The following is a 23,402-nucleotide window of genomic DNA, read 5'->3' as shown; positions in this document are numbered from 1 at the left end:
CTTTGTGCAGCCTACACAAGTATCAATAGCCGAATTAATCAAGCGGAAGAAAGGATATCAGAGACTGAAGGTCAACTTAATCAAATAAAGCATGAGGACAAGATTAGAGGGAAAAAAATGAAAAGGAACAAACAAAGCCTCCAAGAAATATGGGACTATGTGAAAAGACCAAATCTACGTCTGATTGGTGTAGCTGAAAGTGACAGGGAGAATGGAACCAAGTTGGAAAACACTCTTCAGTATATTATCCAGGAGAACTTCCCCAACCTAGCAAGACAGGCCAACACTCAAATTCAGGAAACACAGAGAACACCACAAAGATACTCCTTGAGAAGAGCAACCCCAAGACACATAATCATCTGATTCACCAAGGTTGAAATGAAGGAAACAATGTTTCCTGAGAAAGGTCGGGTTGCCCACAAAGGGAAGCCCATCAGACTAACAACGGATCTCTTTTCAAAAACCCTACAAGCCAGGAGAGAGTGGGGGCCAATATTCAACATTCTTAAAGAAAAGAATTTTCAGCCCAGAATTTAATATCTGGCCAAACTAAGTTTCATAAGCAAAGGAGAAATAAAATCTTTTCCAGACAAGCAAATGCTATTTGTCACCACCAGGCCTACCTTACAAGAGCTCCTGAAGGAAGCACTAAACATGGAAAGGAAAAACCAGTACCAGCCACAGCAAAAACATACCAAATTGTAAAGACCATCGACACTATGAAGAAACTACATCAATTAACGGGCAAAAGAACCAGCTAGCATCATAATGACAGAATCAAATTCACACGTAACAATATTAACCTTAAATGTAAACAGGCTAAATGCCTCAATTAAAGGACACAGACTGGCACACTGGATAAAGAGTCAAGACCCATTGGTGTGCTGTATTCAGGAGACCATCTCACGTGCAAAGACACACATAGGCTCAAAATAAAGGGATGGAGGAATACTTACCAAGCAAATGGAAAGAAAAAAAAAAGCAGGGGTTGCAATCATAGTCTCTGATAAAACAGACTTTAAACCAACAAAGATCAAAAAAGACAAAGAAGGCCATTACATAATGGCAAAGGGATCAACACAACAAGAAGAGCTAACTATCCTAAATATATATGCACCCAATATAGGAGCAGCCAGACTCATAAAGCAAGTTCTTAGAGACCTACAAAGAGACTTAGACTCACACACAATAATAGTGGAAGACTTTAATACCCCACTGTCAGTATTAAACAGATCAATGAGACAGAAAATTAACAAGGATATTCAGGACTTGAACTCAGCTCTGGACCAAGCAGACCTAATAGACATCTACAGAACTCTCCACCCCAAATCAACAGAATATACATTCTTCTCAGCACCACATTGCACTTATTCTAAAATTGACCACATAATTGGAAGTAAAACACTCCTCAGCAAATATAAAAGAATGGAAATCATAACAAACAGTCTCTCAGACCACAGTGCATTCAAATTAGAACTCAGGATTAAGAAATTCACTGAAAACCACACAACTACATGGAAACTGAACAACCTGCTCCTGAATGCCTACTGGGTAAATAATGAAATTAAGTCAGAAATAAATAACTTCTTTGAAACCAATGAGAACAAAGACACAACATACCAGAATCTCTGGGACACAGCTAAAGCAGTGTTTGGAGGGAAATTTACAGCACTAAATGCCCACAAGAGAAAGTGGGAAAGATCTAAAATTGACACCCTAACATCACAATTAAAAGAACAAGAGAAGCAAGAGCAAACAAATTCAAAAGATAGCAGAAGACAAGAAATAACTAAGATCAGAGCAGAACTGAAGGAGATAGAGACATAAAAAAAAACCCTTCAAAAAATCAGTGAATCCAGGAACTGGTTTTTTTTAAAAGATTAACAAAATAGACCACTAGCCAGACTAATAAAGAAGAAAAGAGACAAGAATCAAATAGACACAATAAAAAATGATAAAGGGGATATCACCGCTGATCCCACAGAAATACAAACTACCATCAGAGAATACTATAAACACCTCTATGCAAATAAACTTGAGTATCTAGAAGAAATGGATAAATTCCTGGACACATACACCCTCCCAAGACTAAACTAGGAAGAAGTTGAATCCCTGAACAGACCAATAACAAGTTCTGAAATTGAGACAGTAATTAATATCCTACCAACCAAAAAAAGCCCAGGACCAGACAGATTCGCAGCCGAATTCTACCAGAGGTACAAAGAGGAGCTGGTACCATTCCTTCTGAAACTATTCCCAACAGCAGAAAAAGAGGGACTCCTCCCTAACTCATTTTATGAGGCTAGCATCATCCTGATACCAAAACCTGGCAGAGACACAACAAAAAAAGAAAATTTCAGGCCAATATCCCTGATGAACATCGATGTGAAAATCCTCAATAAAATACTGGCAAACCAAATCCAGCAACACATCAAAAAGCTTATCCACCACAATCAAGTCAGCTTCATTCCTGGGATGCAAGGCTGGTTCAACATACACAAATCAATAAACATAATCCATCACATAAACAGAACCAATAACAATAACTACATGATTATCTCAATAGATGCAGAAAAGGCCTTCAATAAAATTCAACACCCCTTCATGCTAAAAACTCTCAATAAACTTGATATTCATTGACTGTATCTCAAAATAATAAAAGCTATTTATGACAAACCCACAGCCAATATTGTACTGAATGTGCAAAAGCTGGAAGCGCCAGGCGCGGCAGCTCACACTTGTAATCCCAGCATTTGGGAGACCAAGGAGGTCGGATCACGAGGTCAGGAAATTGAGACCATCCTGGCTAACATGGTGAAACCTCGTCTCTACTAAAAATACACAAAAAAATTAGCCAGGCTTGGTGGCATGCACCTGTAATCTCAGCTACTCAGGAGGCTGAGGCAGGAGAATCACTTGAACCTGGGAGGCAGAGGTTGCAGTAAGCCGAGATCATGCCACTGCACTCCAGCTTGGGTGACAGAGCGACACCCCGTCTCAAAAATAAATAAATAAATAAAACAAACTGGAAACATTCCCTTTCAAAACCTGCACAAGACAAGGAGGCCCTCTCTCACCACTCCTATTCAACATAGTATTGGAAATTCTGGCCAGGGCAATCAGGCAAGAGAAAGGAAAAAAGGTATTCAAATAGGAAGAGAGGAAGTTAAATTGTCTGTGTTTGCAGATGACATGATTGTATATTTAGAAAACCCCATCATCGCAGCATAAAATCTCCTTAAGCTGATAAGCAACTTCAGCAAACTCTCAGGATACAAAATCAATGTGCAAAAATCACAAGCATTCCTATTCAACAATAATAGACAAACAGAGAGCCAAATCATGAGTGAATGCCCATTCCCAATTGCTACAAAGAGAATTAAATACCTAGGAATACAACTTACAAGGGATATGAAGGACCTCTTCAAGGAGAACTACAAACCACTGCTCAAAGAAATAAGAAAGAACACAAACAAATGGAAAAACATTCCATGCTCATGGATAGGAAGAATCAATATCGTGAAAATGGCCATACTGCCCAAAGGAATTTATAGATTCAATGCTATCCCCACCAAGCTACCACTGACTTTCTTCACAGAATTGGAAAAAACTACTTTAAAGTTCATATGGAACCAAAAAACAGCCCGCATAGCCAAGACAATCCTAAGCAAAAAGAACAAAGCTAGAGGCATCATGCTACCTGACTTCAAACTATACTACAAGGCTACAGTAACCAAAACAGCATGGTACTGGTACCAAAACAGAGATATAGACCAATGAAACAGAACAGAGGCCTCAGAAATAACGCCACACATCTACAACCATCTGATCTTTGACAAACCTGACAAGAACAAGCAATGGGGAAAGGATTCCCTATTGAATAAATGGTGCTGGGAAAACTAGCTAGCCATATGCAGAAAATTGAAACTGGACCCCTTCCTTACATCCTATACAAAAATTAACTCAAGATGGATTAAAGACTTAAACGTAAGACCTAAAGCCATAAAAACCCTAGAAGAAAACCTAGGCAATACCATTCAGGACATAGGCATGGGCAAATACTTCATGACTAAAACACCAAAAGCAATGGCAACAAAAGCCAAAATCCACCAATGGGATCTAATTAAACTAAAGAGCTTCTGCACAGCAAAAGAAACTATCATCAGAGTGAACAGGCAACCTACAGAATGGGAGAACATTTTTGCAATCTATCCATCTGACAAAGGGCTAATATCCAGAATCTACAAGGAACTTAAACAAATTTACAAGAAAAAAACAACCCCATCAAAAAGTGGGCAAAGGATATGAACAGACACTTCTCAAAAGAAGACATTTATGCTGCCAACAAACATATGAAAAAAAGCTCATCATCACTGGTCATTAGAGAAATGCAAATCAAAACCACAATGAGATACCATCTCACACCAGTTAGAATGGCAGTCATTAAAAGGTCAGGAAACAACAGATGCTGGAGAGGATGTGGAGAAATAGGAACACTTTTACACAGTTGGTGGGAGTGTAAATTAGTTCAACCATTGTGGAAGACAATGTGGCAATTCCTCAAGGATCTAGAACCAGAAATACCATTTGACCCAGCAATCCTATTACTGGGTATATACCCAAAGGATTATAAGTCATTCTACTATAAAGACACATGCACACATATGTTTATTGCAGCACTATTCACAATAGCAAAGATTTGGAACCAACCCAAATGATAGACTGGATAAAGAAAATGTGGCACTTATACACCATGAAATACTATGCAGCCATAAAAAAGGATTGAGTTCATGTCCTTTGCAGGGACATGGATGAAGCTGGAAGCCATCATTCTCAGCAAACTAACACAGGAAGAAAAAACCAAACACTTCATGTTCTCACTCATAAGTGGGAGTTGGACAATGAGAACACATGGACACAGGGAGGGGAACATCACACACTGGGGCCTTTTGGGGGGTGGGGGGGTAGGGGAGGGATAGAATTAGGAGAAACACCAAATACAGATGACAGGTTGATGGGTGCAGCAAATCACCATGGCACGTGTATACCTATGTAACAAACCTGCATGTTCTGAACACATATCCCAGAACTTAAAGTGTAATAAAAAAAAAAAGCTGTCTAGTTTCATACCATTATTCCTAAGTTCCATATCCTACCAAAGTAGTTTATCTCAATAAACTTGGTTTAAAAGAAAAACTAAAAACCTCTCTATCAAAATATGAGTATTAAGAATGATCTGAATGTGCATCATGGTACACGAAGCTGCTCCACAGCAAGGAGGTGGGAGGTTAAGAAAACACCACCTCGGTAGATAAGTTAACATTTACCAAATGCCTAGTGGATGCACAGCCGCTTACTGATGAATGTCAGCTTCAGCATCTTGGTGAGACAGCGTCACATTTCTTTTTTCCTAGAAGAATCTCTTTACATATTTCATGCTTTTGGAGAGGCAGGTATGTCTCCATGATAATATATATGTAATTAGCTCCTTTATGTTACCAATCTATCATGGAGACATTCGGATTTACATTATACACAAGCTCACTATTAGTTTCCTGAGTTAGGTGGTACGGATTCTGATATAGCTAGTAAAAAACCCATAAAATATGCATAAATCCTGTCTAATGACTGAAGTTAAATACCTCAAAGAATGTTCTATCATTAAAATTCACATACATTTTTCTTACAAGGGAGTTATTCTGTATTGTAGCCTGTGTTTTATTACAAACTTGGAGTTCGTTGATGAACTGTGATAGAGCTGCAAATCAAGTCAGTGGCTTCATTAGCTCAGCAGGATTTTAGGCTGCATTTCTCCCTTGGTGAGCAGAAGCTAGAGGGTAGTTTAGGGCCCAGAGCTTGGTTACTTGGCTCTGGGCAGTCTCTCCCATGGAGAGGGCCCCTTACCTGAGGCCCTCTCCCTCAGGTGAGTGCTGTCTGCAGTACTCCAGAGTGTAGGTCTCCGTGGCCTCTGGGGTGGTGGGCCGCCATCGGATAGTGGCTGTGTTCCAACACACAGTACAGTCCTCAGCGTGGATCACAGGAGTGGAGGGTGCTGCAGAAAGAGAGTCAGGACAGTCGTGGAGCAATGCCAGCTTGCTTTCCTGGGACCTAAGAAGCACGTGATCTTCCACGGCTTCGGCATGATTCTGTTTTTAATTTTTTATCAGAAAATGTATTCTGTGTTAAAAACCCAAAAGGGATCAAATATAGATGGTGATGTCTCTCTCCCTTCTCTGCCTTCCACATTGCCCAGTTCTCACCCATCCCCAAACAGCCCCTAATAGTAGCTTCCTATAAATCCCACTAGACTTTCTTTATACATATACAAGCAAATCAAAATAAAGATTCTTTCCCCTGTCCCAGTACACACAAGTTAGCGATGATCTTGTCCTCAGTAGGTGCTCAATAAAGGCTTGTTTTAAAAGGCAAGAGGAAAGGATAAAGGGTAGGAGTAAACTATTTCTTCCCCTGAGGCAGGTTACCATTATCTTAAAGGCAGTGCAGCCTTGGTTTAGGCTTCATACCCTGTGAAAAGATTTCATCGTGAGAATGCATTTCCAGTTAAATACCACTGCTTAAAACCTTTTGGGGGTTCCCAGCACCCACACACAGCCCAAGCTTCTTACCTTGCAAACACGGCCTCTCTATGTTAGCCTTTCTCATCTTGTCTTTCCTTTGTTTAAGTCTAAGAAATAACACCAAACTTCTTACAGTGTCCTGCACACTCCATACTGTTTCTTGCCTTGATGCCTCTGCTCATGTCTTTTTCAAGTGGAATATCCTTCTTTAACGCATTACTTCCTATTGATCCTTTAAAGCATTTTCTGCAGGCATCAGTTCTAGGAAGCAGTTCCAATCCTGCCCCTGCCCCAGGCCAACTTGGGTGCCCCTCTGGAGTGTTCTCATAATAACCTGTGTATATCTGGATATGGCCCTTACCACACATTTTCTATGACCCTCTGTTTTTCCATCTCCCCACCTGAGCATGAGCTTCTTGAGAACAGGACCCCAGTCTTAGTCATTGTTGTATAACCAGCACTTTGCACAACACTCAACACACAACAGGTGCTTAATAAACACTTACTGGCTGATCTCAAGAGTCTGTGAAGAATTGAGCGTTGTCTTCTAACGCACCCTTAGCATCCATCTCCTTACCTGTCCTAAAGATTGCCCTTTCACTGGGCAGGCTACATCCAGTGAAGTTCACAGCCATCACCCACACTTGATAGCACTGGTCAGGTTCCAGATCTTCAAAAATGCAGTAGCTTTCTTTCACCGTCAGTCTGTATTCTTCTACCAACTCTAGCATAAGACACAATTAAAATCTAAGACGTCTTCCAAAGTTAATTAAAAGTTATAGTTACTGGAGAAAGTCATCTATGATTTTCTTCCAGTGGAAAACGCAAACTGATAACCTTACAGATACCATTATGTGAAAACCAGCTCCTTAGAATACATGTGAAAGCAACAGCATTCTGAAAAGAGATACTTAGGATGACATAGTAATACCTGTTAACACTTATCAGAAAATAATAGCATATTAGTAAGATTCTGAGCTTCATATACCACAGTTAAAGTAACTTATTTCAGTAACGAATATTAAAATTACATAATGCATATGTTAGCTTAAATCTCAGTAACACATTCTCAAGAAAATCTTAAGAACCAGTGCCAATATTTCAGAAGAGTATGTCATTAAAAAAGGACAATTTCAAGGTTTTTAAACGTCTTTACAGATTAGCAAACTATTTTGGTATTCAGTGTGACCTTCCAGGTTTCAAATCCTGGTTCCTTCTCATGAATTCATGAATTCTTTCCACTAGAGAGTTCCACAATCTATAGAAATACTTAAATAACTTTGATAGGTCATAAGCTACTCTAAGAAGTAACTTTGTCCAATTAAGACATTTTCCTCCTAAAATTTTAAAAAAATATTTTACTTTGAATATTTTAATAGTAAACATTATCCAATACCATTCTGAACAAACCTACCAATTTGGGCCAATTTGATTATTCTTACTGAAATTTTATCTCCTTTAAAACATATGATTTTCTTTGTAAATTTTGTCTATGGTAATTTCAGTTATCCCCCCCCTTATTACTCTTGAATGTCACATCTTCAAAACTTTTCCACTTAAGAACCCAGACTGTTTCTTTAAAAGAAAATCGGGAGCTCTTCAACTTATAGCAGGTTTCTCAATTGCCTCTCTCCTTTCCAATGAGCTGTACTTTCTGGACAGAAAGTTCAGTTTAAAGAACCTCATAAGGACTTGTACACTGAAGAATATTTCTCCCATATCCCAGAATCTGTGTCTGCAGTTTTCACTGGAATCATTCTTTCAGGCAAGGTCCTATGATATGGTTTGGTTCTGTGTCCCCACTTAGATCTCATGTTGAATTGTAATTCCCAGTGTTGGAGGAAGAGCCTGGTGGGAGGTGATTGAATCATGGGGGTGGACTTCTCCCTTGCTGTTCTCATAAATGAGTTCTCAAGAGATCTGGCTGTTTGAAAGTGTGTAGCACTTCCTGCTTTACTCTCTCTCTCTTCCCTGCCAGCCATGGGAAGATGTGCTTGCTTCCCCTTCACCTTCTGCCATGATTCTGTCTCCTAAGGCCTCCCCTGCCATGCTTCCTGTACACCTTGTGGAACTGTGAGCCAGTTAAACCTCTTCTTCATAAATTACCCAGTCTCAGGTATGTCTTTATAGCAGTGTGAGAATGAACTAATACATCCTATTACCCTGGCACTCCCTTTAACAGTGCACATAACGTGTGACTAGAGACCCTACTAAACATGGCATGGTATCACAGACTAGATTATCAGATTAGCTAACTGTTATTAACACAGTTCAGGGCACAGAAACAATGAGACACAGGATAGGGAAGTGTTTGGAGTGGAGGTGAAACCCAGTAAAAAAAAAAGTACGCCAAGCAATAACTATTTGATAAGAAGGGTCTCAGAGGGCCATGGTGTTTCAGAAAACAGCTAGAAATAGATGGAGATGAAGTATGGTGTAACAAAACACACACAGAGACAAACAAACAAAAGAATAAACTTTGGAGCCTGAAAGATGTGTGTTTGACTCCTGCCCCCAGTCATGTACAAGTTGCAAGGCCTTGAGCAAATTACTTAACCTCACATTAGTTTTCTCACTTACAAATAGGGATAGTAACACTTACTTGGTTGTGCTGTGACAGGCATATGGAAATAGGTCAATAAAACAGGAGTAATTACATTACAGACAGATTTAGCCAACTTTACACCATGCCTATAATTGCTTTTTTAAACTTTTTTCTAAATTAATTATCACATGACATTTCAAAAGACTTAAATATTAGTAATAGTATAATATATTACCAGTCATTCCTGATTACAAATTGGGTGCCTGAGTTAGGACGCCAAGCCTGCCACATGCTCATCTGTTTCCCATAGTATGTGGGTCTGTCTTCAACAAGCAACACAGAATGGCAGCACTCCCAGCTCTGATTCATCAGGAAGCACAACCTCAAACTGCCTGGCTTCCAGGGCTTATTAGAAGTCCTTCTGAGCCGAGAGATACTTACAGAGGCTCAGCTGTAAAACATACCATCCATTCACCCTACTAAGCACTTTCATTTCTATCCACACATTAATTTGGGACACAGGAAGACTACACCATACCTAGGCCCATGCCTTGGGAACTGTGAACACTGAATGAACCTCGTGGCTTGTTGGTGGCTTTTAGCAAAGACAGACCTGAGAAACTGCCACCCATGACATCCCATGCTTCATTTGCATTCAGGCCATTGTGGAACACACTGTCCTCTCTATGGCTTCTTCCCTAAAAGTGGAACATGTGACACTTGTCTTTCAGGCTTTCGTACTGTTTAAAACTTTATTTTCCTTGAAACTCTGGTATGTTACCTCCTTTCTGAAAATGAGAACCACTTCATTGCTCCTGTTATTCTGAGAGCTCAAAGCCAAATGTGAATCTCAATTACAATATTCGTGTTGACTATTATAATATTTATGCCATTTTGTTTTCCCTGATCTTGACTCCCAAATTTTGCTTCTGTAGTTATTATTTCATTAAATCATTGTTGGGGTTTTGTTGTTGTTTTGTAAATGGCTATAAATGCTTTGTGGGAAGAGTCATAATACAGGTGTATATTTAAATACTTCACACGAAGATGCATGAAGATGCATTTGTATTTGTGTTAGCAATCCTACCATTTACTTCTTGATCATCTTGTGGATCCTCCATGCAGTAAACCTGAAATGAATCAATGACATCTTCCTTGTTCATGCTCCAATAAACTGCAATCGTTGTGCTGGTGGCAGAATTTGGTTCCTGAGGTTCTAATCTAGGAGGCTGTGGAACTGGAATATAAACAAGATTTATTGTAACTAATGCTGTTTTTATTAATTTTTGGGGCAAAAGTTACTTATGCTTGTTGAAAAAAATTCAAACAATACAGAAATACATGGTATAAAAGTAGAAGGGTTCTCTTGTTTCCCCAAACCCCCAACCCCAATTATATTCTTTTTTCTTTTTTTAATTTTTTAATTTAAATTTAAATTAAATTTAATTTATTTATTTTTGAGACTGAGTCTCACCCTGTCACCCAGGCTGGAGTGCAGTGGCACGATCTTGGCTCACTGCAACCTTTATCTCCCAGATTCAAGCGATTCTCCTGCCTCAGCCTCCCAAGTTGCTGGGATTATAGGCACCCGCCACTACACCTGGCTAATTTTTGTATTTTTAGTAGAGATGGGGTTTCACCATCTTGGCCAGGATGGTCTCGAACTTCTGACCCCAGGTGATCCACCCACCTCAGCCTCCCAAAGTGTTGGGATTACAGGCATGAGCCACCGCACCTGGCCAATTTTTTTTTTTTTTTTTTGAGACGGAGTCTTGCTCTATCACCCAGGCTGGAGTGCAGTGGCGCAATCTTGGCTCACTGCAACCTCCGCCTCCCAGGTTCAAGCAATTCTCCTGCCTCAGCCTCCTGAGTAGCTGGGATTACAGGCATGCACAACCACACCCAGCTAATTTTTGTATTTTTAGTAGAGGTGGGGTTTCACATATTGGTCAGGCTGTTCCTGAACTCCTGGCCTCAAGGATTCCACCTGCCTCAGCCTCCTAAAGTGCTGGGATTACAGGCGTGAGCCACCACGCCCAGCCATATTCTTTAGATGCAATCACTGTTGCAGTTGAATGTTTGTGCACATATATAATACACACAGAAATAAACAAAAATGTATTCCAAAATGGGATCACTTGAGAATACTCTTCTATAGTCCTATAGTTGGAGCAATAAACTCATGTAGGTTAGAGGAGGCAACAACTGACTTGCTTATCCTTCAAAACAAAACACATGCATGCTTTACTAAATAACCAAGGTTGTATTATTCTATATCAATATAGATTCTATATTCACAATAGAGGCAAATGAAACCATTTTAAGATATAGTTGGTATATCTTCAAGCCTGAAAAATACTTGTAAAAATAAAATATCAAAATATACTTTCTGAAACGACTATCCCATTTTGTCTTTCCAACATGGCTATCCCTATCAATTTTTTTATTTATTAACTTTTTAAAAATTAAACAAAATATATAAAAACTAGAGAAAAAGTAGCCTACTGATTCAGCATACATTTTAGACATCTAGTATAACTCTGTTGTTCTGAATTTTAATGACAACAAAATCCTTGAATGTTTTCCTAGAAACTTGTAAAGTTCATGATTATTTGTAAAAACATTAATGGTATATGCAACGCCATAAATCAAGCTTCTATGCAATTCTCCCCCAAAACGTATGACATAAAATCTTTGAACATATTTTACAGATTAGAGGAAAAGGTTATTCCCATAGTTGAAAAGATAGCATGCTTTTTTTTTTTTTGAGGTGGAGTCTTGCTCTGTCACCCAGGCTGGAGTGCAGTGGTGTGATCTCGGCTCACTGCAACCTCCACCTCCCGGGTTCAACCAATTCTCCTGCCCGAGTCTCCCTAGTAGCTGGGATTACAGGTGCCCGCCACCACGCCCAGCTCATTTTTTTTGTATTTTTAGTAGAGACGGGCTTTCACTGTGTTGGTCAGGCTGGTCTCAAACTCCTTGACCTCAGGTGATCCACTCACCTCGGCCTCCCAAAGTGCTGGGATTACAGGCTTGAGCCACTGCACCTGGCCCAATAGCATGTTTTTACATTTATCTTTTATGGTTATTTTTTTCCAGTCAACAATTTCCTGAGAGATAAGTTTACTGAAATATTAATAATATGGGTCAAATTTTATGAGATTACTTTATTAAAAGTGGACACCAAAGGAAAAGAAAAATAAAGATCAGTTCAGCAAGAAGGTAAAAATGAGAAAAACATAAATGGGTCTAAAGAATGTAACAAAAAGAGACAAACTGAGAAGATGCAATAGCGATAAAGAGCTGAAGAAATACACAGTTGTGAAAAATGAGAAGCAGAAGAGGAGAAGGGTCAAGTTCATGGACTTCAATGCAGAGTGGCTGGCCCAAGGTTAAACACCAGATCCGTCCCCTCTGTTAACTTAGCCTCAGTTTCCCCATCTTTAAAATGAGAAAACAATAATAATAGTATTACCTCCCAGTGTCATTATAGGAAGCAAATAATATCTATCAAGTGCTTAGCAAAGTGGCTGACCGGTAAGCAGTGCTAACATTCAGAAAGCAAAGGGGCCTTGGCAGGAGCACAGGAAACAGAGGGGCAAGGCAGGAAGCTCCTGAAGATGAGGGCTGAACGAGGGGCCCATCATCTGGAAAGCCACAGAAGCTACAGAGGTAAGACCTGAGGAGCGAACTGCATGCTGAGGCAGAGGCCGCTGGTGAGAGCACCTCCCCAGGAACTGATCATGGGTCAGAGACCCTGATACTGTCTTGGAATTTATTGCTTGTCTTCCCAGCAGGAATGGATGTCACATTCTAAATGAGTCTGTCCAGATAAATGTAGTTCAGTAAATTTTCATGTCACCCAGGTCTATGAAAGGACCAAGCAGAATGTTTCAATGATTGTCGATCATCTTTGAAGCAGTATTTGAGAATTACTTGAGGCACGAACAGTGAAAATGCTCCCCCTTTTATCCTATGAATTATACATGGAGCTGTATCTGCTTTTTAAAAATGAAAACATCTTTCACATTTCTCTCTCTTTCTCGGGTAAATTAACAAACTTAAAAACTGATTAATTGATCCAAGAAAATCACTTAATTTCAAGGAAGAAGCAAAGTATATAGGTTAGAAATTTTGTTTTAATGTGCTCCTTCCCCCAAAAGCATTAAAGGTAAAACACCTCTTTTCAGAAACAGGAAATACTTTTACTTTTCAAAGAATTCTAAAATGAAAAGGCAATAAGAATATTCCATAGATATAATCTAATAATAATGGCTGGATTTACAATTCTTATGTGGTAGAACAACATCAGAGACCCGGAGTTTAGCAACTCTGTTTACACTTTTACAGTAATAAACTTGAATAAGTATGATGCCGGCCGGGCGTGGTGGCTCATGCCTGTAATCCCAGCACTTTGGGAGGCCAAGGAGGGCAGATCACTTAAGGTCAGGAGCAGGAGACCAACCTGGCCAACATAGCAAAACCCCATGTCTACTAAAAATACAACAATTAGCCGGGCATGGTGATGTGTGCCTGTAATCCCAGCTACTGTGGAGGCGGAGGCATAAGAATGGCTTGAACCTAGGAGGCGGAGGTTGCAGTGAGCCGAGATGGTGCCACTGCACTTCAGCCTGGGCGACAGAGTGAGACTCTGTGTTGGGGGGGGAAAAAAAGGTATGATACCAAAAAATACCAAAATGAAAGTTTAGGGCTTCATTATAAGAGGCTAAGGAATTGGGTAGAAGAATCACCCCTCTGCCTGATGAAATGTGCCCAAAAAGAGCCGCCACACTTGGGGAGTTAAGCATTAACCAAACTGGACTTCGGAATCTGTGGCCGGAAACAGATTTCCACTCAACCTGGCCTTTGGAATGTCCTCAGGAGAACAGCATTATTTACAATAGCCAAAAAGTGGAAGCAACCCAAGTATCCACCAATGGATGAATAGATAAGAGGAGGAAAAGTTTCACATGTTACAACATGGTAAGCTTTGAGGATATTACTCTAAGTTAAACAAACCAGTCACAAAAAGAGAAATACCGTATGATTCCACTTAGATGAAGTACTTAGAGTAATGAAATTCACAGAAACAGAAAGTAAAATGGTGGCTGCCAGAGCCAGGAGAAGGCAAGAATATGGAGAGTTAGTGTTTAATGGATCTAGAGCTTCTGTTTTGCAAGATGAAGAGTTCTGGAGAGGATGGCAGTGATGGTTGTACTACAATGTGAATGTCCTTAATGCCACTAAACCGTACAATTAAAAATGGGCAGGATGGTAAATTTTGTTATGTGTATTTTACCACAATTAAAAAAAAAAATCCCCAGGTGCCAGCATCAAGGAAGCCTAGATTCATGTTTGTTTATCATGATCTGTTTCTCTCATCTTTCTCAGCAGCACTCCGCCTTTTCGTTGGGGGGCAGACTCTGAAGCCAAACTCCCCTGCCAAACACCCCAACTGGCTGTGTTGTCTTGAAAATATAACATATTTCTGTTCCTCTCTTTCCTCACCTTTCTTCACCTGTCAAATGGGAATAACAAAACCTACCTCCTTGGGTTGTGGTGAGATTAGATGATTTGATATGCTTAATGTTTTCCACAATGCCAGCCATCGTGTAAGCATGGAATAAATCGTATGGGCTGCTACTTCTCATTGGAAAACTCACATCCTTTTCTCATTATATCTGCTTAGTTTAGGTAGGGGGTCATCAGATAAACTTTTCAGGTAACAGGTGAGGACTTCTGAGAGGTGTCACAAAATGAACAAAAACTATTTAGCAGCAAGTCAACACCCTGGGCTCCAATTTTCTGAAACAGACGCACTAAGTAACATTTATGGCTCTGAGATCAGTCTCTCCATAAAAGGCTTCCAGCCACAGGGACTGCCATGTGCACTTGCTGAGTTAATTGTTAACACTTTGTGACATTTTAACTCTGTGACCTCTAAAATATATTAAATGTCCTCTCATTGCCCATTAAGTATTGAAAAGCATATCCTCCTAAATGAACAATGGCATATAATGAATCCCTTAAAAGCAAAAGACCAGCTCTGTTAATCAAACTTTCTTAGTTTGCAATCACTGCCCTAGCCTAATCCCTCTTAAAGACATTACAAGAAAACACTTTGAGACATTTCTAGAGAAAATCCATTAAGATCAATGATTGAGTTTTTAATTTCATAAAGGGCTGGTGGAGTTTTGGGTTTTTGTGTGTTGTGTGGTGTCATGTTGTTTTTGTATTTTTAGACATACAGTAGCCTTTTTAGTAGTTACTAAATTAAAACTCTTTGTACAGGAATGAAAGTTAATCATCAATTTAAACACAACAGCCATCTTTTTTGTTTTTGTTTTTTGGGTTTTTTTCTGTTGTTATTGTTGTTGTTTTTAGAGATGGGGGTCTTACTACGTTGCCCAGGCTGGATTCGAACCCTTAGGCTCAAGGGATCCTCCCGCCTCAGCCTCCTGAATAGCTGTAATCTTTAAGGTGATTTTGAAAGACTATAGCATCTTTTAAGGAGGACATCTGAGCATGTTGTACAGTAAGAAAAACTTGGTAACTTCACTGAAACATGGCAGCTTTGAAAAATCTAAATAAGTTTCATTGTCCTGTTTGTTAAAATAGCACATTAAAAAATATTGTGAAGAGCTGGCAGGATGCTTCTGACAGCTGAGTGGGAGGCTCCTGGCTACAGACCATGGTGCTGAGCTGATAGTTCTCTAAGCTCATCTGTTTAGTTTGAAAAAAGGGGAAAAGAACTGAATTGAAGAGGGGAAAACCACTCATAAAAAGAAATCTGTTTGACACGTAGGAAAACATTTGACTTCTTTTTTCTTCTATACCTGGCTGCTGGTATGAGGCAAATGAGAAGAGAGGGAGAGAAATCCTATTTTTAAATCAAAGAAAAAAAAAAGAGGAGACCCTTTGGTTCCATGGCTTCTTCCACCTCCTCAATCTTCAAGCAAGTCATAAAGCTTCAGATGGAAATGCACAGAAATGGGATGCTCGTCCCATGCTCAATTTCAGAGTCTAGCTGTAACATTTTACAACTAATACTTTTCTTTTTCCAGTTACATGTCTTTACACTCAAAATCTTTTGTATATATCATTACATACAAAACAAACAAGCAAAAACTGCCATATTTCATCTAGGTAATTAATATATTAAAATGCTTACCAGCCACTTGTTTTAACATCTGGTCACTTCTTGCCGAGCTGTCATCATAATGTTCAAAAAGGGAAAACGCAGCAGGCATTTTCTCTAAAGAAGCAGTGCTCTCCATTGCAGAAAGCAACCTATCAGGGGAATAGAGCTCTACATAAGTTAAAAAATTATTAACATACAGAATGAAAGTGAAAAAAATTATTCAAAATGAAGCTGGTGTTGGTAGTGGTGGTTTGCATAAGGCAGGGCCTTTCACTCTATCCAAAAAAGGATTTAAAGCTTTAAAGTCTTGAAATATATGTCTAAAATCTATTCTTAGGCAACTGGTAATATTGGAAATTTCATTCCTATATCCTCTAGTTAGAAAGATTCTATCAAGCAATACAGTCTTAAGTGTTTTACCTATAAAGTTGGTCCTAAAAATTACTTCATTTTAGTGATTATTTTCTTTATTTCCTAAAGGGAAAGGATTTATATCCAAAGCCTTTCATACCCACTGAGGTTTGAAAGGATAAAAATGCTAAGAGCACATCTAGAAACTTACACACTGTAGATGTCCTTGTTCTCAAACCTCGATATTAAGCTTCTAATCATTTTGTCATTCAAAACATGTTTACTTACTATGTCCCAGGCATTGTGCTAGGTACTGGGGAAAGAGCAATGAGAGGATAAGGCCTACCATTCGTAAAAGACTAAACAAGCCACAATTTCTAAATCAACAGCTTTATGGACTCAACACCCTCATTAGTTGGAATGCCAGCTGATGCTAAGTCTAAGTATTTGTATCCAGATGAAATGTGGATTTAAACAAACAATGACGAAAAGGTTAACTCTGAAGGGAAAGAGGAAACAGAGTTTGCAGAAGAATTTATTTTTAGCATGAGAGGCCTCCAAGTAGATTAGCAGCTCTCTTCTGTGCACCTCTCTCACACAAGACTGGAATTCTCTTCCAGCAACTCAGTCGGCTGCAAGGAACCGCATCGGCTTCATTTCCATGGATGTCTTGGTTTTCCCAGCAGACCCACTGCACTTGCTGTTGGAATTTTGTTCCCCCAGACACTTGCTCAGCTCCTTCCTTGACTTAATTCAGATCTCTGTTCAAATGTCAACTCCTCAGAAAGTACGCTACTAATACAGCCTTCCCTGCCCCTCCATTCTTCACTAGGCTTTGTTTTACTTCCCCAGACTTATAACAGCCTCTTCAGTTTTCGTCTGTCTGCTTCACCAGAATACCGTTTATATGCAGGAAAGGACTTTGTTTTGTTCACTACTGTATTCTAATGCATTACTTGGCACATGGTGGGCATTTAATAAACATATTTTGAATAAATAAGAGGCCAATAGTTTTGTGGGGGTGAGGATATCAGGATCTCAGTGATGGTGGATTTATGGTCAGTATGAAGGAAAAATATTATAAAATAAAACTGAATATTTAAAGAGTGACTTCTACACTTACTACTGTCAGAAACAATAAAATTCACTATCATTTGATTTAGGGGAGGTGGTTCCAAAGGGGCTTCAAAGAGGAGGTATCATTTGGGCTGGGTCTTAATGAGTGGGAGTTTCCTAGGCAGAAGAGAGAATAAGTAAGGGCATTGCAGATAGAAGAAGGGCATGAACCCAAGCATGGAGATGTGGCCAAGTACAGCACATTTGAGGGCCAGAGGGCACTGTGGGAGTTGGGAAACACAGACAGGGATGAAATAGAAAAGTGGTTTGTGGCTTGACTATAAAGAGCCTTTCATACCCACTGAGAGTTCAATTTTGTCTTTTAAGGCAGGGAGAGCCACAAAATTGTTATAAAACGGAAATTTAGATGACTATCTTGGCAAGTGTCTAAGGAAGGATCAGGGTAAGCAGAGAAGAGAGGTCTGAGGGCAGGTGGGAGAACCCCATAAGGGTCTAGTGAGGGACGACAGCACGAGCCTAAATTAAGCCTGTGGGGGTGGAGAGGGTGGAAATGATAGGCTCAGAATGAACAAAAATGGTGCCCCATACATGCACTAAGCCCTCTAAAAATACACATCACTGATGGGTATTAATGTAGGACATTTTGTAGCACAAAAGCTCTGATTGTAGGTACCACGAGCAAAATGTTAGAGTTTTCTCTTATGCACTGACCTATTCCAGTTTAACATCAGCATATGAAAAGGCAAGCAGACATCCTTTTAGAAGCAGGTCTTACAATGGTTGCAACTCCTTTTCATTATTATAACACAAAAGAGCAAAACGGAGAAAAAAAATGAATCCCCTCAACAAACAGCATTTTCTAAGCAAATGTGTTTTTCAAGATATGCAAATGTAGAGTCTAAATATGCTTGACAGCATTTCTTAATTTAAGCATTTTTAGTGTTAAGAAAAATCATTTAATATACAAGCACTGCCTTTAGAGATATAATATGAAGGGAGGGAGAAAAAGTGGCAAGGTAAAATAAACCACAACTCACTCTCGAGCAAGACGGGATTTAGGGCACTGACTCTCTGCACAATTGAAAATCCATGTGTACTGTTTGACTCCCCAAAAACTTAGCTACTAATAGTCTGCTGTTGACTGGAAGCCTTAACCAATAACCTCACGAGTTGATTAACACATATTTTATATACGTATTATATACTGTATTCTTAAAATCAAGTAAGCTAGAGAAAAGAGAAATTCTTCAGAAAATCATAAGGAAGAGAAAATACACTTACAGTACTGTACTGTATTTATTAATATCTTAAGTTTACATCATCTCTTCACAAGATGAATCACCTGAAATGGAAGGCAACGGTGGCTACAGACCTCGATCTACTGAAAAGATCAAACAGTTCAACTTCTTCTTGTAATGTCATGACTTTTCTCTGTTTCTGGGGAGCACATCCAGGATCACTAGTGCCACTTCCTATGGGTATCATGGCGTTATTCAAGGTTTATGGTATCACATTGAATATGGTAAAAAAAAAAAATAGACAAGAACCTTAGGAGATCACTTTTTACTGCAATATGCAATTTACTGGAGAGACTAACTGCTCACGGGGAGATGATTAGCATGACACAGTATTTTAAGCAGAGATTCACAACACTTGAGCTCATCACAACAGTAACAGGAGGTGGTTACAAAATTATTAAAGTAGTATGGTAGCAGTATAGTTGTAGAAATTATTTGAGTAGTACAGTATTACTACAGTTAATTTTATGCAGTTATGATTTAACACTGTATCTTTATGTTTGTTTACATTTCTCCCAACTGCATATGGTGCTATGGACGGTGGTGTTTGTGTGCACAAATGTTGATGTTCTTAATTTTTATAACAGATTTGTGTATATTTTATGATAGTAAATGATAAAATAGACTAATATTTACATATATTTTATGTACTTGTGACAAACCTAATATTTTCTTAACTTTTCAACATTTCTGGGCTATGCAGTTCATCTCTGAGTTTTTTTCAAACTGTCACAAATCTCCAAAAAATTTTCCAATATATTTATTGAAAAAGATCCACATATAAGTGGACCTGCACAGTCCAAACTTGTGTTGTTCAAGGGCCAATTGTAGATAATTAGCATTTCTTATAGAAAGGAATATCAATAACATTGAGACTTTGAGAAACAAGTTTTCTTGAGGACATGGAAAGCTTTTCAGTGATGGCGCCCAGCTTCATCAAGTGTGTGCACGTGTACATGCACATGTTTGACAGTGCTTCCTTTAATTGTTCATCTTTCTTCACCAAATCCCAGAATTTTGTTGTCTTTTTTCTTTACAGGAAAATAATGGTTAGCCCAAGTGTACTCTCCTTTAAGAGACAGGCAGCTTTAGCAAAAAATTAATTCACTGTCAACCGGACAATGAAATAGAAATTAATTAAAATGACACACAGATGAACACATTTAAGCACAAAACCGAAGAAAGAGTATTTAGTATTAAGTGGATGTCAATTTATATTTGCAATATTCTGATGGTTAGAAAAGTAAAAACATTCTATTGCATTTTTCAACTTTTCACTCACCAAATTTTCTTACTGAGCAGTAACTTCCATGAATGGATAAAATATAAGTAAGCAAATATGCATCTACACTGTCCAGTATAGATGGAATGGCACTGTAAATCCACGTGCTCTTTGGATAAAAAGAAATGTCAATAATATTTAGAAAAAATAATTTGTTTAAAATAAAGGAAACTGGAGTTGGGCAGATCATTTGGCCTGAGGAGTTCAAGATCAGCCTGGGCAACACGACAAAACCCCATCTGTACTAAAAATACAAAAAAATTAGCAGGGCATGGTGGAGTGCACCTGTGGTCTCAGCTACTTGGGAGGCTGAGGCAGGAGAATTGCTTAAACCCGAGAGGTGGAGGTTGCAGTGAGCCAAGATCGTGCCACTGCACTCCAGCCTGGGTGACAGAGTGAGACCCTGGCTCAAAAAAATACAGATAGATGATAGATAGATAGATAGATAGATAGATAGGAAACTCAGAATAAGGCCTGGGTATCAGTTTCCAGACCTGACTGGTATCTTAGACTTGTCTGTGAGAATTGGTAACAAGCAGATGCCTGGTCTCACTCTGGAAATTTTGATGTAGTGGATCTGGGGTGGGACCAAAGGATCTTTGGTTAAACAAATTGCACAGGTGATTTAGGCACAGCCAGTTTGGGGAATTACTCGGACAAAGGATAGATTGTATAAACCAGAACTTTCAACCCTGGCTGTGCATTAGAATCATCTAGGAAGCCTTAAAAATGCTCATCTACACCCCAGAGCAATTAAATCAGAATCTCAGAAGATTCAGGCATCAGCATTTTTAAAAGCTCCTTGGGGAATTCTATTCATAACATAGCCACTGTTATAAAACACTTATTGATTAATGTCAGTAAGTCAAATTATTTTCAAAAACTAACTGGTAATATTCTGTTGAATAGAATTTGTTTTAGGTAAATAGGATTCATCTGTGTGATTTCAATTACCTAAAAAAATCATATTTCTAATCTAAATCCTTTTTTATATTATAATACATTATAGATACAAATTTCTGATTTTACTCTATGCTGTATCACGATTTGAATTGGGATGGAAGTAAACTGAAGATGGTATTTACAATTTAGAAATTTACATTTAAAATTACACTAAAAGGAGAAAACATTAGGCTCAAACCAGAAGGAAAGACCTCAGGTCTTGCTATGGGGCAAAAGGAAGAACGTGTCAGATCTGTTGGAGAATTATAATATGAGATGCTCTGAAAGATAAACATAAATCTGATGTTACATGTTTTTATAGACAACATGTTTTCTTGTTGAGTGTTTTGCTTTTGGAAAGAATGAAGAATTCTCTTAGATGAAGTGTTAAAAACACCAACAAAACAAAACAAAATCAAAAGAGGGAGATTCATTTAGGTTAGCTGAGCAGAAAGAGAAGATAAATGCATGACTATCTTTTGAAGAGAAAATGATAGAACAGTCCATTAAAATTACATAAATCATAAAATTACTCAAGGCAGATATGAATGATTCTTTCAAATACTCATATTTAACCAATGCATCTAAGTATCTACAAAATGTTCTATATGCAGTGACAGGAAAGATGGCCTAGATTAGGCTGAAAATGCAGAATACATCTTGAGGAAGCAGTTAAAAATCTACATTATGATAATTGTTATTTAACTAAAGCACATGCAGTTTTCTTTCAAAGCTGTCATTTAGCTTTTAAAAGCACTGTGTCTAAAAGTGAAAATACTGTAGCCCACTAAATGCATTTTTTAATTGGCAGCTCATTTTCCATAAAGCACCAAAATATTAAAAAGCAAGCATCCAGTCATGCTGTTTGCCACTACATTGTATCATGTTTTATATACCTTTCATTGATTTCCTCAAACGACTTAGGGAGAAAGACAGAGGAAGGAGGAGGAGGAGAAGAGAGAAAAAGAGAGAGAGAGAAGCTAATTAACAACAGAAAGAAAAAACAACCAGGAGCATTAAGATTACCCACGTTTGAAAATCATAACCCCTCAGCTTCCCTGAGGTTGTTTTTGTCTCAGCCTGGGCAGCAAGGACATAAGTGCTCAGAAGGCAAAATGCAGGAGAGGGGGAATGAGTGGGATGAGCAGTGTCAGGACAGGGATGGAGGGTGGTTTCATTTGCAGTTGGCTCTGTCTCTGTGATCAGCGGGACTGGCAATGAGTTGCTTATGCTCTGCTTCTCTCTATTCATCAACCAATGGCTTAGCTTCCAGAATAGAATTCTCTAAAGCAGGAAAAATGACTTAAATGTTTTCAATGAGGGATAGATATCAAAAATGTAATCAGTATTTATCTGAGTGATATTTTCTGTGTGCTTTTCTATATTTTCCAATTTTAAAAAATGAGTAATATTACTTTTATAAGTAGGAAAAATGCCTTTTTTTTTTTTTTTTTTTTTTTTTTTTTTACAGTTTGCTCTTCTAGAAAGAAGTAAATTATTCTTATTCTTATAGAACAAAGATAAGGTTCTCAGGGAACAAAAAGCACTTAATTAACATTATGCTTCACAAGCAGTGCCCAATTTATGAATAAGAAGCTTTGCCTTAATTACACACAAAACAATGTAATGAGTTTAGTTCTCTTTGAGAATGGCCATGTCCACTTCACCCAAATTTACCCTGGCAAGAGCTGTCCCCAGAGGCAAATCAAAAGGCTAACATTGTTCCGTTTTGCCTTGCTGTATCTCCGAAGTTTTCTAAAGGGTAGGGGGATGGGGAACTTTGAAAGGGAGGTTCCCAGTCATCCTAAGAGCAGTGCTTCCCGCTGTGTGACAATTACGCTTGGAACTGCCTTCAGGGAAAACATCTCCACTATTTCTGCTTAATCCTGGCTTCATGGAGACCCAGCACCTCACTGAATATTCTAGGGAATTGCAGGGAGCACAGAGGTGTCTCTGCTGGTGCAATCTGGGGAGCACTCAAGGGAATTTCCATGTCTACAAGTTACCTGCTTGAATTAAGGAATCCTGTCCCCAAGAAACCCCTTGTAAAAACACCAACATATTTATTACCTGAGAGGGGTACCCCATTATGTCATCCTTTCGCACACCCAAATGTTACTCTCAGTCCCTTGGCCAGGCTCAGAGGGGGAACAGCCCATATGAGTGGTCACTTCAGCTTAGGGAGTAA

General features: G+C 38.8%; 1 protein-coding gene across 2 annotated transcripts in view; it reads right to left on the bottom strand.

Moving 5' to 3' along the window:
- The window catches only part of CMYA5 (cardiomyopathy associated 5), a 105,905-nt gene that overhangs the window by 23,646 nt on the left and 58,857 nt on the right, over nt 1–23,402 (bottom strand). The window contains exons 5-9 of one of the 2 annotated variants that reach the window (XM_002815688.6): nt 22,111–22,133; nt 16,295–16,413; nt 10,211–10,360; nt 7,156–7,302; nt 5,905–6,052 (exon numbers count right to left, since the gene is read on the bottom strand). In XM_002815688.6, coding sequence (XP_002815734.4) covers nt 5,905–6,052; nt 7,156–7,302; nt 10,211–10,360; nt 16,295–16,413; nt 22,111–22,133 — 587 coding nt within the window. Of the gene's footprint in view, nt 1–5,904; nt 6,053–7,155; nt 7,303–10,210; nt 10,361–16,294; nt 16,414–22,110; nt 22,134–23,402 lie in introns of those variants that run through there. The other variant, XR_008525323.2, reaches the window with a different exon arrangement.

Source organism: Pongo abelii, chromosome 4, assembly GCF_028885655.2.
Source record: "Pongo abelii isolate AG06213 chromosome 4, NHGRI_mPonAbe1-v2.0_pri, whole genome shotgun sequence".
In the NCBI taxonomy this organism is placed as follows: domain Eukaryota; kingdom Metazoa; phylum Chordata; class Mammalia; order Primates; family Hominidae; genus Pongo; species Pongo abelii.
Note: the sequence above shows the minus strand (reverse complement) of the source record. Positions and strands in the feature narration are given on the sequence as shown.